We start from the raw sequence: 17,323 nt of genomic DNA on the forward strand, positions 1-17,323 counted from the left end.
ACCTTCGAGTCACCCTCCTCCTTCTACCTCTGGGGTGAATGCAGAGACAGCGGAACATTTTTTTTTGACAGGGGGTATAATTCCCGACAATTGGTAGGCTATTTGTAAGTCAATTAGTCTAAAATTAGACACATGCATTTTCTTTTCTGCCCTTCGCCTACTAGTTGCCCCTAGAACAGGGTTTCCCAAACTTGGTCCTGGGGCCTCCCCTGGGTGCACATTTTGGTTTTTGCCCTAGCACTACACAGCTGATTCAAATAATCAAAGCTTGATTATGAGTTGATTATTTGAACCAGCTTTGTAGTGCTAGGGCAAAAATAAAACGTGCACCCGGGGGGGGGGGGGGGGGCACTAGGACCACATTTGGGAAACCCTGCTCACCAGGATAATGTCTTAAATTTATAGAATTAATGCATACATTTCTAGTTGGCAGTGTGCCTCTTGTCAAAGATACAATATTGTACTTGGTAATCTTATTGATTGGCCCTCTTTAGGAAAACTACAGCTTTTCAGAACAATAAGGAGATTGAGTGCCTATCCTGTTGTGCTATGTATTGTTACACCGACAGTGCGTAGGCCTAAATATGTGGTGAGATTCCATGCATGATTGTTGACAGATTGTACATGATGAATTTCTTAATGTTTGTTTAATTGACACATGAAAAGGTAGCTTTTTGTCTAATCACATTAAACTGTATGATGGTGAATCAAATGTCATTTTTATTCTTCTGATTGGTGAGTCTTCAATTTTGTTAATTAAAAAGTACACCCTTGGTATGACTACAGTACATATTTCTAATTTAGAGGACCCTTCACTACACACATTACAGCCGATGATGTGGATGTGGATTAAGGCAGCCCCCCGCACCTCTCTGATTCAGAGGGGTTGGGTTAAATGCGGAAGACACATTTAAATCGAACGCATTCAGTTGTACAACTGACTAGGTATCCCCTTTTCCATGCCCAGAGCCTTCTATATATTTGTAAATAGGCTTGTGTTCATTCCAATGAAAAGATTCAAGGCAAAAATGTTTATTTTGGTCTAATATTTAGAATCTTGGTTCTTGACGTTTCTGTGATGTCATAGCTGGAGAATATGAACATTCTATTACCTTCAGACAGATCCACACTTCATCACAGTAGGTGTGCTGCCAAATTACAAGTTGGGACAATTTTATCCAGTACAAGAATCTGTATCATTGTGCAAGTGTCAGTCTAGGTCTCAAGAGTGGGCCACCAGTAGTCTGTGACATGGCAGAAAGTGGTGACCTCTTCGAGAATGTAAACTATGTTCTGTTTATCCTTTTACACACAAATCAATGCACAAATACATAAATGTCTTACAATCTGCTGGACAAAGACGATGCTTTACAAATCTAATCATATAATGATATGTATGATATTTATCCTAGATCCAGTTACTCATGATCCTTATTTTATATTCAAATACAGAAAATGCTTGTTCTCATCTCATCCATTTTGTGAGCAGGGCAAAACCTCCGCTTTGATGGCATGCCTGTTTTCCCTGTCTGTGTCAAAGAGAGGGCTGTACACAACCATGTCGCTGCTCCTCTGCATCTTTCAGTTAGGCCTACTGGTCACTGATGTCATCCTGCACTTTGTTATCAAGGACAACAGCTTTCCAAGCCAGCACCACACAGAGGCCATACTGGTGGCTACTTCTCACTTGATAATTATCATTGATAGAGGTTAAATGAAAATTGAGATATTTTGTCTGGGTATTGATATCAGGTTGATATTAAGACAATCCCTGATATATATTTTTTACTCAGTTGTTTCAGGTGGTGAGTTTCTACTGGTCACTGATGGGCTCAGTGTATTCACTCCAAGCAGGAAATCGCAAGATGGGCTTCATTGCCCTACTGTCAGTCTGTGAGTCAATGAATGTCTGCATGCTCTTCACTCCTAATTTTAGAGATACAGAGCTTATTTGTTTTGCATGCCCCAGTTACTGTTTGACATGAGTGCCTTCATTTCTCTCTTTTTTCTAGTTTTTAACTTGGTCATTTTCATCACTCGCTTCTGTTATGAGTTACTTATGATCCAGTACAGAAGAGAGCAGTTCTGAGATACCAATAAATGAATCACCTTAACCTCAGGAAACAGAGACCACTTGCAAGGGTCATCATTATTTCTCAGAGGACATGTTGCCATGTGAGAATTATCAGTATGACATGATATAAGGTCTATACGTATGTGTTCATAGATAAATGAAGTACACTGCTCAAAAAAATAAAGGGAACACTTAAACAACACAATGTAACTCCAAGTCAATCACACTTCTGTGAAATCAAACTGTCCACTTAGGAAGCAACACTGATTGACAATAAATTTCACATGCTGTTGTGCAAATGGAATAGACAAAAGGTGGAAATTATAGGCAATTACCAAGACACCCCCAAAAAAGGAGTGATTCTGCAGGTGGTGACCACAGACCACTTCTCAGTTCCTATGCTTCCTGGCTGATGTTTTGGTCACTTTTGAATGCTGGCGGTGCTCTCACTCTAGTGGTAGCATGAGACGGAGTCTACAACCCACACAAGTGGCTCAGGTAGTGCAGTTCATCCAGGATGGCACATCAATGCGAGCTGTGGCAAAAAGGTTTGCTGTGTCTGTCAGCGTAGTGTCCAGAGCATGGAGGCGCTACCAGGAAACAGGCCAGTACATCAGGAGACGTGGAGGAGGCCGTAGGAGGGCAACAACTCAGCAGCAGGACCGCTACCTCCGCCTTTGTGCAAGGAGGTGCACTGCCAGAGCCCTGCAAAATGACCTCCAGCAGGCCACAAATGTGCATGTGTCAGCATATGGTCTCACAAGGGGTCTGAGGATCTCATCTCGGTACCTAATGGCAGTCAGGCTACCTCTGGCGAGCACATGGAGGGCTGTGCGGCCCCACAAAGAAATGCCACCCCACACCATGACTGACCCATCACCAAACCGGTCATGCTGGAGGATGTTGCAGGCAGCAGAACGTTCTCCACGGCGTCTCCAGACTCTGTCACGTCTGTCACATGTGCTCATGTGCTCAGTGTGAACCTGCTTTCATCTGTGAAGAGCACAGGGCGCCAGTGGCGAATTTGCCAATCTTGGTGTTCTCTGGCAAATTCCAAACGTCCTGCACGGTGTTGGGCTGTAAGCACAACCCCCACCTGTGGACGTCGGGCCCTCATACCACCCTCATGGAGTCTGTTTATGACCGTTTGAGCAGACACATGCACATTTGTGGCCTGCTGGAGGTCATTTTGCAGGGCGCTGGCAGTGCTCCTCCTTGCACAAAGGTGGAGGTAGCGGTCCTGCTGCTGGGTTGTGTCCCTCCTACGGCCTCCTCCACGTCTCCTGATGCACTGGCCTGTCTCCTGGTAGCGCCTCCATGCTCTGGACACTACGCTGACAGACACAGCAAACCTTTTTGACACAGCTCGCATTGATGTGCCATCCTGGATGAACTGCACTACCTGAGCCACTTGTGTGGGTTGTAGACTACGTCTCATGCTACCACTAGAGTGAGAGCACCGCCAGCATTCAAAAGTGACCAAAACATCAGCCAGGAAGCATAGGAACTGAGAAGTGATCTGTGGTCACCACCTGCAGAATCACTCTTTTTTGGGGGGTGTCTTGGTAATTGCCTATAATTTCCACCTTTTGTCTATTCCATTTGCACAACAGCATGTGAAATTTATTGTCAATCAGTGTTGCTTCCTAAGTGGACAGTTTGATTTCACAGAAGTGTGATTGACTTGGAGTTACATTGTGTTGTTTAAGTGTTCCCTTTATTTTTTTGAGCAGTGTATTTAATTGAGAAATATGTGAATAGTATAGAAAAACATAATGGGTGTTTTTTTTGTATGTCTGCTTTATCAAAATCACATATTGCTCAAAAACAACATATTGTTACACTGACAGAATCTCTCAGCAAGAGAGATGTTTGTTCCTCAAATAATTTAACATGTTTAATGTCACTTGGAGAAAAGTGCAGAGGTATATAATAACAGCAGACTGATATAGGTGGTGTAGAAATTTGATTTCAATACAGAAATGTCACTTCTCAAACATATATAGTGCATTCGGAAAGTATTCAGACCCCTTGTCTTTTTCCACATTGTTACATTACAGCCTTATTCTGAAATTGGTTAAATAAAAACAATTCCTCAATCTACACACAATAGCCCATAATGACAAAGTCTAAACCGTTTAGAATTCTTTGCTAATTTATTAAAAAGATAAAAAACAAATACCTTATTTACACAAGTATTCAGACCTTTTGCTGAGACTCGAAATTGAGCTCAGGTGCATCCTGTTTCCATTGATCATCCTTGAGATGTTTCTAGAACTTGAGTGGAGTCCACCTGTGGTAAATTAAAATGGTTGGACATTATTTAGAAAGGCACACACCGGTCTATATAAGGTCCCACAGTTGACAGTGCACGTCAGAGCAAAAACCAAGCAATGAGGTCGAAGTTATTGTCCGTAAAGCTCCGAGACAGAATTGTGTCGAGGCACAGATCTGGGGAAGGGTACCAAAAAAGTTCTGCAGCATTGAAGGTGCCCAAGAACACAGTGGCCTCCCTCATTCTTAATTGGAAGAAGTTTGGAACCACCAAGACTCTTACCAGAGCTGGCCGCCCAGCCAAACTGAGCAATCGGGGGAGAAGGACCTTGGTCAGGGAGGTGACCAAGAACTCAAGGATCACTCTGACGGAGCTCCAGAGTTCCTCTGTGGAGATGGGAGAACATTCCAGAAGGACTACCATCTCGGCAGCACTCCACCAATCAGGCCTTTATGGTAGTGGCCAGAAGGAAGCCAATCCTCAGTAACAAATGCATATGACAGCCCACTTGGAGTTTGTCAAAAAGGAACCTAAAGGACTCTCAGACCATGAGAAATAAGATTCTCTGGTCTGACGAAACCAAGATTGAACTCTTTGGCCTGAATGCCAAGCGTCACATCTGGAGGAAACCTGGGACCATCCCTATGGTGAAGCATGGTGGTGGCAACATAATTTTGAGCGGCAGGGACTGGGAGACTCGTCAGGATCTAGGGAAAGATGAACAGAGAAAAGTACAGAGAGATTGATGAAAACCTCAGACTGGGGTGACGGTTCACCTTCCAACAGAACAACGACCCAAAGCACACAGCCAAGACAATGCATGACTGGCTTCGGGACAAGTCTCTGAATGTCCTTGAGTGGCCCAGCCAGAGCCCGGACCGATGAAACATCTCTGGAGAGACCTGAAAATAACTATGCAGCGACACCCCCCCATCCAACCGGGACAGAGCTTGAGAAGAGATGAATGGAAGAAACTCCCCAAATACAGGTGTGCCAAGCTTGTACCCAAGAAGACTCAAGGCTGTAATCACTGCCAAAGGTCCTTCAAACTACAGAGTAAAGGGTCTGAAATACATATGTAAATTTGATATTAGTTTATTTTTAATACATTTGCAAAAATGTCTAAAAACCTGTTTTGGCTTTGTCATTATGGGGTATTGTGTGTAGATTGGAAAAAAAGAAAATAATGTAATCCTTTTAAAATAAGTCTAACATAAGTTGAAGGGTCTGAATACTGTCCGAATGCACTGTACTTATTTTAGAGGTCCCATCAACACACCTTTCGTAGCACTTCAAACTCAGGAGAAAGTAGATCACTCTATCAAAGAGTGTCTGAGCACAGGGCACTTGTGGATTTAAGACTGCATTTGCCATTTTAATGCTAAACCAAGACCAATGTCCAATGGGTTAACCACTACTTCAATATCCTCACAGTATCTGTTGTACATTTTGTTTATCCACAAAATATGAACGTATATTGCATACAGAATTTGAGAATTGGTTAAACATTTATTCCAGTTCAACACAAAACACACACACCATCATCTCATTCAATTTCTATATTTACAGACTCATTTAATCACCATACAATACAGTGTGTGAATGTCAGACGTAGCATTCTTCCAATTCAACACAAACATCACTCAGTCAATTAACTTATCGATGCCCACTTCAAAAATGCGTTTTAGCAGATGTTGCAAAAAGCCGTGTGTCATAGAATACAGTATTTCTGTTGTGAATCTGTTTCCCCCATCACCATTCATTCCAACATTGCAATCTCATTTGATGTGGAGTGGATCAAAATATATATAAATTCATTGTACATCTAAAAGCAACGTAAATAATAAATTTGAAAGTGTGTACACACAAGTCGGTTATATATCCTATTAGTTCTGAGAAGTAGATGCTTAGGAAATCTGCACCTGCCTATCCCAAAGAAGGAAAAAGGGTGTAAGATTGCCATCATTTCCAGGACAAAATGCACCATCCCATCCTCTTTTCTTTCATGTCTGAGAGAGAGAGAAGGTATCTCTGCCTTTACTGGTCCCACCATCTTAGATGGCCTATATCGGCACCATGTTCAACACTCACTAGGACTTGGAGGTGGGTGCTGGTCAGTTGTTGCCCACTCGGATGTTGGGATTTAGTAGGGGGTCTAAGTTGGGGTCGGAGTCGGCTGAAGCACGGCCCAGTTTAGCCATAATGATGATCAAGGTAAAGAATCCCAGAACTCCAACCAGAAGGAGCATGAAGACCCTCTGCTTCCAGGACAGGCCTGTCCTCTTGGAACCCGCCCGGTTTCTGAGAACACAAATTAATTTACATTTTCAGAGTTAAGAGAAATTGGAAAAAGGACTACCTTTGGAGACAGAGTAATAGATCGGATCTATAAAAAGTAAATCAAATACTGTTGTCATATGTAAGGAGGTTTGCTAGGAAAGATGTACTTGCTGTGTAATAACAAAATGAAGCAAAACTTTAAATAAATAGTAACATTACTGACTTGAGAATCCGTGCAAACCAGCTGAGTGCTGGTCGTCGCCGGTACTTGTCGTCATCAAAGTCGATCTGTGTCACAGAGCTGTGTGCAGAGTCCCTAGTGTCATAGATCTTCCTTGGGGATGATGCTGGAAGCAATAATTCACATTAAATGAATAAACCAAATATATGAGGATACAGCATACACCCCCATCTACGTGAGGAATATCAGATGTGTCATCAAAAATGTCAGGAACTAGGATTAGAGTTGAGGCTAAGGTTTGGATTAACATGTATGGCATGTGTGGCGGATTAATCAGAATTAGTTGGGTAACATAGATAAATAAGATGTTTATTTACATAATATGCTTATGTGAGATACTTGTCATTAGAATGTATCCCTTTGGACTATACTGTTGGCAGTTGCACTTTTCCCTTCTCAGCTAGGGCTCAGTCACTTGGGGCCCAGAGAGGGGAGAGGTCAGGCTTGTCTTTTACAATGTCTTTGGACAATAAATCCTAAAGAGCATTCCAGATAGTAAAGGCAATGTTTTGGTACTATGAAGTACCAGGAACGAGATTAGAACCTCGTTTTAGAGACCAAACTGAGCGATAATTTATAGCGAATGCAATCTGGCTAAGGGATACTTCTTTCTCAAGTAAAAGGCCCTTTGTGAAGAGTTCCTAAGATCTGTGGTTCGTCATGTAACTTGAGGGGTGTATCTTTTCTATAAAAGATCTCAGTTGCCATTATGTTGGGACTCTCAACAATTCATTATAGATAGTGAATTGTTGAAAGTCACAGGGCTATGGTAAAGCGCATATTATTAAAGATGAAATTTAAGTATAACTCTGACTGGTGTGTGGTTAGTAACTCTCCTCATTTGGTAATACAGGAAATTGCCACGACACATGACAACACTGTGTGGCTGGTAATGGTTAGGATTAAGATAGCTCTACTAAACCTGGGTACCATTCATAGTCCTTTACCTGTGTGTAGGGTGATGGTGTCACTGGTGGTTGCAGTGATCATGTTGACCAAAGAGTGTTGTTCATGAGCCACCATCTCCCCGTTGTTGTGGAGACTTCCATGATCTTCCTGTACTGTGTTTGGAACTGGAGTAGGGGCGAGGCTAGGGTGTGGTTGGGAGGCGTAGGAGTGGGTGGGGTAAGCTTCAGTAGGCTCCAATGCTGGTGCTAGCAGAGTAGGGGAGAAGGGAAGGCAAATGTTACAGTAAACTCCCAGATTGAAACAAACAATTCCAACATTCAGCTTAGCATATGTCATGACGCCCTAGATAAATAAAAAAAAACACATCTGATAAATGGCATATATTATTATGTATTGCAACACAGGCTCCCTTACTGTGGACAAATAAGGCAGTATCAACAGCAGAAACAATAACTTACCATCAAACGTGGACCAGTCAGCATAATCAGTGACATCCTGTGTGCTGTCTTGAATAGCTTTTACAGGTTCTTCAATCTTGCAGTAGAGAAATGATGTACCTGTTAGAGTTGAATTGTCACAGAATACCTATTTCATAATATATGGGGTCCTAAAAAGTGAATATTGTTTAAGCTCTAACATACAGTATTTTACACTAATATAATACACAACTGAATGTCAGCCAGCATTTGAACCAGTATCCCCCTTGTCACTATCCCTGACTGCTAGTGTGACTCAGCCCACCCATATTCCTCACCAGAGGTAGGCCTAGTCCAGCTCTGGCCCAGTTGACTACGGACAACTGTTCCCTCAACATGTCAGCTATTGGGCTGGCCAGGTTGGAGGGGGGGAACACTGGACCCTGGCAGCTGGGGCACTGGTATCCTGCAGGAGCAGTGTGTAGGGGCAACCGGGCTGCCAGGTGATGAAGACAGGCCCAGTGGAATACATCTTGGATAGAGAGAAAGAGCAATGAACCAGAGGGTTTGAGCAAATCCCATACAGCAGTAATATCAAGCAACAGCAATAAGGATCTATCCTAATGTTGACATTCTTACCATAGCAGACCAATCTGATAGTATCCTGGGAGATCAGTGGGTTATTACACAGTCGACAGTTAGGGTTGTAATCACTATCCTGAAGCCACTGGAGGTAGGACTGCACTATACACTTGGGATCAGACAGGTAGAGAAAATACCTTAGTTTAGTGGCAAACACAACTACTATGTGGTCTATATTTAATTTAACATGACACATTGGGTACTTAGAACTGCCCATCCACTGACCTTGTTGTGGTTGGAGACCAGGCAATGCTCACACACATTCACCCGATGTTCAAAGCAGAACAAGTTGGTCACCTTCCTCTTAGGACACTTGCACAGACCCATGGTCTGTCTGTCGTGCTGTAGACAAGTGATCACCAAAACAATCTTCAGCAACGACATAACTAGTTAACGTAATAGCTATTAACTAAGCAATAGTCTGATAACCAAGGCAAATCTACTCATGGTTCAAATGTAGTTTTATTATTACATATTGCATAGGTGCAAGACACTACTTGTATGTATTGACAATGTAGATTTATAGTTAGAGCTAACGTTAGCTAAGCTAGTTCACGAACATCAGATGCTTTTCGTGTCGCTTTAGTTGTAAGTTAACTCAACCTTACCTGTCACACACGTTTTCTCCTCGATGATTTATCGTTTGAAGGAAAAGGTTGTACAAATAACTAAAGCTAGAAAATGCGAATGTTTTCAGAAGCGGACATTTTGCCACGTCTCTTCCGGCAGTCGCAGTATAATGATGTCACATAAACGCGGAACATATACGGTTATGTTTGGAAAGGATCCAGCTTTTATTCAAATTAAATTCAAAAGTTTCTATTTTTTTGCACTTTAGCTAACCTTTTACCTAATTATCCTAACCGTGTACGTTAATTCTCCTAACCTGCTTCGAAAAATCAAATCTGACGTTAATTTGACAAAAGGTGGAACCATTCTAGCCAGTGACCCACATTTATACCAGCTGGTCCACGGTCAGGTTTTACAGTTTGAACTTAGGTTGTCATGTTACGATTGGTTTGGCGAGAGCTGATCATCAATTATATTTTATTTTACATTAGAAAGAATCGTTGGCGCACTTAATGGGCGTGTCAGCCTCACCCACATTAAAGTTCGATTTATTCACTAATTTAAATCAAAATCAAATTAAATGTTATGTCACATGCGCCGAATACAACAAGTGTAGACCCTACAGTGAAATGCTTACTTGCAAGCCCTTATTAACCAACAATGCAGTTATAATAAAATACCAAAAAAAAAGTAACAAATAAAAGTAACAAACAATTAAAGAGCAGCAGTAAAATAACAATACTGAGGCTATATAAAGGGGGCACCGGTACAGAGACAATGTGCGGGGGCACCGGTTAGTCGAGGTAATTGAGGTAATATAGATGTTCAGGAGTCTTATGGCTTAGGGGTAGAAGCTGTTTAGAAGCCTCTTGGACCTAGACGTTGCTGTGCGGTAGCAGAGAGAACAGTCTATGACTAGGGTGGCTGGAGTCTTTGACATTTTTTAGGGCCTTCCTCTGACTCCGCCTGGTATAGAGTTCCTGGATGGCAGGAAGCTTGGCCCCAGTGATGTACTGGGCCGTATGCACTACCCTCTGTAGTGCCTTGCGGTCGGAGGCCGAGCAGTTGCCATACCAGACAGTGATGCAACCCGTCAGGATGCTCTCGATCGTGCAGCTGTAGAACCTTTTGAGGATCTGAGGACACATGCCAAATCTCCTGAGGGGTAATAGGTTTTGTCGTGCCCTCTTCACGCCAAGGAACTCTCAACCTGCTCCACTGCAGCCCCGTCGATGAGAATGGGGGCGTGCTCGGTCCTTAATGATGGTGTTGGAGTCGTGCCTGGCCATGCAGTCATGAGTGAACCAGGAGTACAGGAGGGGACTGAGCACGCACCCCTAAGGGGCCCCCGTGTTGAGGATCAGCGTGGCAGATGTGTTGTCACCTACCCTTACCACCTGGGGGTGGTCCGTCAGGAAGTCCAGGATCCAGTTGCAGAGGGAGGTGTTTAGTCCCAGGGTCCTTAGCTTAGTGATGAGCTTTGAGGGCACTATAGTGTTGAATGCTGAGCTGCAGTCAATGAATAACATTCTCACATAGGTGTTCCTTTTGTCCAGGTGGGAAAGGGCAGTGTGGAGTGCAATAGAGATTGCATCATCTGTGGATCTGTTAGGGCGGTATGCAAATTGGAGTGGGTGACCAGCCTTTCAAAGCACTTCATGGCTACAGACGTGAGGTTGGTAGTCATTTAGGCAGGTTACCTTAGTGTTCTTGGGCACAGGGAGTATGGTGGTCTTCTTGAAACATGTTAGTATCACAGACTCATACAAGGAGAGGTTGAAAATGTCAGTGAAGACACTTTCCAGTTGGTCAGCGCATGCTCGGAGTACTTGTCCTGGTAATCCGTCTGGCCCTGCGGCCTTGTGAATGTTGACCTGTGTAAAGGTCTTACTCACATCAGCTGTGGAGAGCATGATCACACAGTCGTCCGGAACAGCTGATGCTCTCATGCATGTTTCAGTGTTACTTGCCTCGAAGCGAGCATAGAAGTTATTTAGCTCATCTGGTAGGCTTGTGTCACTGGGCAGCTCTCGGCTGTGCTTCCCTTTGTGGTCTGTAATAGTTTGCAAGCCCTGCCTCATCCAACTCGCGTCTAGTTCTAATACACTCGCGTCTTTATCATAGTTTATTTATTTAGATAGAATCACATATTTATCATTAATTTAGTATCTGTGCAGTGCTGAAGTAAAAGGTTCTGAAGAACACCTCCAAAAGAAAGGCCAGGCTGTATCACAACCGGCCGTTATTGGGAGTCCCATAGAGCGGCGCACAATTGGCCCAGCGTCATCCAGGTTTGGCCGGCGTAGGCCGTCATTGTAAATAAGAATTTGTTCTTAACTGACTTGCCTAGTTAAATATAGGTTAAATTAAAAAAAGACATGTGATTTGGTAAGAATGCCCCTCTCCCAGTGACTGGCAGAACAGGTGTTGTATGTTGAGGATGAGGGCTGCAGTAAATATCTCAGATAGGGTGGAGTGAGGCCTAAGACGGTTTTATAAATAAGCATCAAGCAGTGGGTCTTGCGACGGGTATACAGAGATGACCAGTTTACAGAGGAGTATAGAGTGCAGTGATGTGTCCTATAAGGAGCATTGGTGGCAAATCTGATGGCCGAATGGAGAGCACCCTTACCTGCCGATCTATACATGACGTCTCTGTAATCTAGCATAGGTAGGATAGTCATCTGAATCAGGGTTCGTTTGGCAGCTGGGGTGAAAGAGGAGCGATTATTATAGAGGAAACCAAGTCTAGATTTAACTTTAGCCTGCAGCTTTGATATGTGCTGAGAGAAGGACAGTGTACTGTCTAGCCATACTCCCATGTACTTGTATGAGGTGACTACCTCAAGCTCTCTTAACCCTACCTCAAGCTCTAGTGTGTTAAAGGTCCCAAAAGCATACACATCCCTGGGTTGCTCCTCTTTTCAGTTCACTCCTGCTAGCGACTGGAACGAGCTGCAACAAACACTCAAACTGGACAGTTTTATCTCAATCTCTTCATTCAAGACTCAATCATGGACACTCTTACTGACAGTTGTGTCTGCTTTGCATGATGTATTGTTGTCTGTGCCCAGTAAAGTTTGTACCATGTTTGTGCTCTTGCCATGTTGTGTTGCTACCATGTTGTTGTCATGTTGTGTTGTGTTGTTACAGTACCATGCTGTGTTGTCATGTGTTGCTGCCATGCTATGTTGTTGTTTTAGGTCTCTCTTTAGGTAGTGTTGTGTTTGGAGGATCTAAAATGGCGCCAGAAGAATGGCAGCTGTTTTACGGGTGCCCAACCAATTGTGCTATTATGTGTTTTTTCACCTTTTTTGCACTATTGGGGCCTGTTGCACAAAACTAGGATAAGGGATTAAGCCAGGATATCTTGGTGATCCTGGCTCAATTGATCCGTAATCCGGTTGCACTAAAGATGGATAGGGGGCAGGAGGATATGTTATGGTATAAATTACCATGGAGATTTATTCTGTGGAGCTAGCCTGCTCCAGACCAGGCTAAATTCCAGGATCTATTTAATCTCATCCCTAATGTCAGTCAGCAGTCACCACAAATGGAAACCAATAGTTATTTCACTGCTCACTATACATTGTTATCACATATAACTAGACCCACTGTTATTATTTAAACGTTTGTGATCATTAATTTCAATGATTTTGGATAAAAAATGATTTTTAGATGATGTTGCTATCATTAGATAATTTACAGTTTCCCATAGACTATAAGGCTATATATAAAATTATAGAATATTAGGGCCACAGAGGGGAAAAAAACACAAGTCATAATATTGTAACCAGTTGTTTTAAAGGAGGACAGTTGTTAAAATGACAGATGTGGGGCATTTCGTGAAATTGTACTTCAGTATGGTTTCATAAACAAAGACATGCTGATGTGCCAGAATATTAAGTATCACATTGTCATAAGTATCAAAACTGTAAAAACAATATGTAGCTTTTCTGCAGAAAGAACCAGTCTCATAAATTTATGACTTTATCCTTTTTCTTCAGTGTGGCCCTAGTACTCTGTCATATAAACAAATACACATTCCATATGAATATAAAAACACAATGTGTAACATTATGTTCCTTTATTGAATAAGGACAAAACAAAGCAGGTAAACCATCAGCTCCTTTCGAAACTGAAGTCACAGTGACTCTACAAGATGGAAAGCACAGAATCCAAGCATATTATACAAAATGATACATACACATTCAAAGGTCTGTATATAACACACCCTGCATGTCTGCACACTAAAATAAATGCAGGACAAATCCATACACATCAACTGAACAGACAAATGAATGGATGCAGTAGCCTCCCTGCAGCCTTGTATTACACACAGTATACCGCACAAACATCATAAGAGGCCAAATTCGTCAAAAACGAACCCAAAAAAACCCAAATTCCTCTGCCACCGCAGGACATATTTAACCAAAATTGAAAGCACACATACTAACTAAAATAATTCAACACATATTGGTCCCTCAGCAGCCGACCACTGTCGTCATCAGGGAAGATTGCCGGATTGTCCCAGTCCATGGCTGGTGGCACTCTGGGGGCCCTCTCCTTCCTCAGGCAGGCCACATTGTGGAGGACAGCACAAGCCACAGTAATATCACATGCCCTAACAGGGCTGACCCTTAATTTGTGAAGGCAGTGAAAGCGTGCCTTCAGGAGGCCAAAGGTCATTTCAACTCTGGCCCTGGTCCTGGCATGGGCATGGTTGTAGGCCTGCTGTGCTTCCTGGGGGTCTGTGAAAGGTGTCAGGAGAAAAGGCTGGCAGCCATACCCCCTGTCTCCCAGCAACACACCAGAGAATTCACCTGTCAACACAAAATCTCATCATTACTACCTCATAAACACAGTGATATTCTTGACACAGCCATGATGGTTATAAATAGGGGTTGTGTGGCTTACCTTGTGATAGGCACTGATAGATTTCAGAGGCCCGAAAGATTCTGGAGTCATGGACTGAGCCAGGCCATTTTGCCACAACATTGCTGATCACACAGTCAGCATTGCAGACCATCTGAAATCATAAGATGAGGAATATTACACCAATCAATGCACATCACTGGCAATGCAGAGTGTTCGTCAATGGACAATATCAAAAAGTTATGTTCACCTGAACATTAATGCTGTGAAAGGATTTCCTATTCACAAAATCGGCCTCATGGGCACCTGAGGGGGCTTTTATCCTTATGTGTGTGCAGTCCACTGCACCAATGACATTGGGGAAACCTGTCACACAAAGTAATGAGTATCCTACTATGTGTTAACAGTTGTCCTGTAATTTGTAGATCCTCTTACCTGCAATCCTATAGAACTCCTCTTTGATGTCACAGAGTCTTCTGTGGCCAGGGAAGGAGATGAAGACATCTGCTAATGCTTTGATAGCCAGACACACACTCCTTATTGTGCGGCAAATTGTGGCCTTGTTCAGCTGTTCTGCATCCCCCACTGAGTACAGGAAGGCTCCACTAGCAAAAAAGCGCAAGGCCACACAAACCATTTGCTCCACACTCAGTGCATGGCTCCGTGCAGTGCGGTGCTTAATCCTGGGACCCAGTAGTCTGCATAGATACCTGATGCCATCTGCAGAAAACCTGTATCTTTCATATAGATGGTCATCAGGGAAGGCCAGTGGGTCCAACCGGTCCCTGAAGACCCTTTCTCGCCTGAAGGCTCTCCTCAGCACAAGTGCTTCTTCATCCACCACATCTCGCACGAATGGGCATGCCATTGTCAGAGCAGAAAGGAACACACAATTTTGGGCCTTCATATAGGCTAGTGGCCACACCTGGTGCTGGGGGGGTGGGCAAAAGAGGGCGATGCCTTATAACGATGACTTGGTTGTACTGATTGCTGGGAAAATAAAAAAAACCTTAGAAAGATGCCACCGTCCTGTGTGCTCACAATAAGAGCTCATATGTCATGGCTCACTTGACTTTACGAGAATATACCTAATTTTTATTTTGAGCTGTGTCATCTTCTTGGAGCTGGGGGAGGAAAGAAAAATAATGATTAATACATTTGTGTTACAGTTAGCATACAGTGTACATTGAAGGCATATCTCACCTCCCTCTCAAGTTTTTTTATTTCAAGGTCCAGTTTCCTAATTGTCCTCTTTTTTATTTCGGACTCCAGTGCAAGATTTTCCATCTTTTTCTTCTTGTACTGAATGTCTATGTCTGCCAGTTCTATTTGGCGCCGGAGGTGGTTGCCATACAACTTTCTGATAGCTTGTGAGCTCTGTGAACACAATACAATTAGCGCAGCTGGAATTTGGCAGGATGTGGTGTCCTTTTATTAATACGCACTATGTTGCCAGGCTGGTTTTCCCACTGTATAGCATCTGGGTCCTGTAAAAGAAATTAGATTTTTTGATTTTGATGAGGACTCCTCACCATTGTAGAGTAAATAGTACTTTCACAGTCTTAACATGATACCTCATGCCTTCTGGAATCCAGAGAGATGGTCTCCTCCTCATCATCGTCTCCATCATGTGCTGTTGCTGCTGCACTGGGGCCTTCACCCTATCACATTTAATCGGATTCATATTGAAGCTAGTAGACAAGACATGCCAGGCCTACAGTATGCCTTTGATGGAGTACTCACTGGATCAGCATCGTCTGGTGCTTGTGCTGGTGGCTCTAACAGGAACACAGTGCTGCCAGACACTGCAAGGCAATAGGTAAACCAAAGTCAGACAGTCCAAATTGATTCAATATGAATGTGGTTGTATCCCATGTAGAGATGGAAGGACATACCTTGAATGAAGCGGGTGGCATCTTGGGAGGAACCTATGCTCGTCTCTTTCCCCCCAGGGATCCCCTCTAAGACGGGCCTGCCTTTATTTAGCTCCAAGGCCATGTCCTCTGCTGGGGTAAGGTCAGCCTTTGGTGACCCACCACCCGTGCCTTGTCTGTGGGTATTCTTTTTCACTGCTAAAACAGTACAGACAATGTGTGAGCAGGCACCTTCTGGGTACAATATATGCTTGTGCTTTGTTAAATATTAGTCAGGGACCATACCATTCTGCAGAATGTTCTTGTATTTGATTTTGACCTGCTGCCATGTCCGTTTTGGCCCGTTCATGTTTAATCTACACACACACACACACACACACACACACACACACACACACACACACACACACACACACACACACACACACACACACACACACACACACACACACACACACACACACACACACACACACACACACACACACACACACACATTTAATGGAGACACACTGCAAAAAATTACTTGGTATTTTTGTCTTGTTTTCAGTAAAAATATCAAAAAATTTATCATAGCTTTATACAGTGTGATGGAGTTACTTTACACAATTTCACTCATATCTGCAGTGCATTTCAATTAAAAATTTAACCGTTTCATAATTACAGTACAACTGCATTTTTGGAGATGTGAATTAAATATTTGAATTGTAATTGTGATGTTTCAGCGGAGCGGTGAGTGTGTAATTGTGCACTACTTACGCATTCAGGCGGTCTGCAATACTTTGCCACGCTTTTTCTCTTTGCTTTATCACTGTGGCGGTGTTGCCTTTCTTCTTAATTATATCTTTTACCTCCTCGTATGCCTCCATGAGGATTTGTGCTTCCGACGGGGAAAAGTACGCGGCTCTAGTTGCCATGGTAAATCAGTTAATCTGTGATCTGTGGCGGGGTCTATTTGAGTGAGCCGTGAGCGCGCACCTATCCAGGATTGGTTTCACCTGGCTTAATGAATCCGTGTCTGCTCATCCTGGCTTGGTCTTTGTGCAACCAATTAAGCCTGGACGCACATGTTTTGGCTTCATTGAGCTCAGCTGAGTCATTTATCCCGGATGTCTTAATTCTACTTTTGTGCAACAGGCCCTTGGTTAGAGCCTGTAAGTAAGCGTT

General features: G+C 43.2%; 2 protein-coding genes across 6 annotated transcripts; both read right to left on the reverse strand.

Annotated features, from left to right (window-relative positions):
* Window positions 1–5,838: 5,838 nt before the first annotated feature.
* LOC139552514 (zinc finger protein-like 1) lies at window positions 5,839–9,767 on the reverse strand. The gene is made up of 8 exons (XM_071364317.1): window positions 9,446–9,767; window positions 9,063–9,179; window positions 8,835–8,946; window positions 8,534–8,727; window positions 8,238–8,313; window positions 7,818–8,024; window positions 6,853–6,976; window positions 5,839–6,650 (listed from the first exon to the last, which is right to left on the reverse strand). Exons 2-8 carry the CDS (start codon window positions 9,162–9,164, stop codon window positions 6,464–6,466), a joined length of 1,002 nt encoding a protein of 333 aa, XP_071220418.1. The 5' UTR covers window positions 9,165–9,179; window positions 9,446–9,767; the 3' UTR covers window positions 5,839–6,463.
* Window positions 9,768–13,458: 3,691 nt separating this feature from the next.
* LOC139552515 (putative nuclease HARBI1) lies at window positions 13,459–17,298 on the reverse strand. 5 transcript variants are annotated; one of them, XM_071364322.1, is made up of 9 exons: window positions 16,178–17,298; window positions 16,026–16,087; window positions 15,857–15,943; window positions 15,486–15,769; window positions 15,371–15,406; window positions 14,718–15,272; window positions 14,533–14,648; window positions 14,325–14,436; window positions 13,459–14,230 (listed from the first exon to the last, which is right to left on the reverse strand). In XM_071364322.1, exons 6-9 carry the CDS (start codon window positions 15,187–15,189, stop codon window positions 13,860–13,862), a joined length of 1,071 nt encoding a protein of 356 aa, XP_071220423.1. In that variant the 5' UTR covers window positions 15,190–15,272; window positions 15,371–15,406; window positions 15,486–15,769; window positions 15,857–15,943; window positions 16,026–16,087; window positions 16,178–17,298; the 3' UTR covers window positions 13,459–13,859. The 5 variants fall into 5 exon arrangements, with proteins under 5 accessions (XP_071220423.1, XP_071220421.1, XP_071220424.1 ...); XM_071364320.1 differs by having other exon boundaries at window positions 14,718–15,769; window positions 16,178–16,354; window positions 16,442–17,298; XM_071364323.1 differs by having other exon boundaries at window positions 14,718–15,659; window positions 15,728–15,769.
* Window positions 17,299–17,323: the final 25 nt, after the last annotated feature.

The sequence above is a fragment of the Salvelinus alpinus genome, chromosome 24 (assembly GCF_045679555.1).
Source record: "Salvelinus alpinus chromosome 24, SLU_Salpinus.1, whole genome shotgun sequence".
Taxonomy (NCBI): Eukaryota; Metazoa; Chordata; class Actinopteri; order Salmoniformes; family Salmonidae; genus Salvelinus; species Salvelinus alpinus.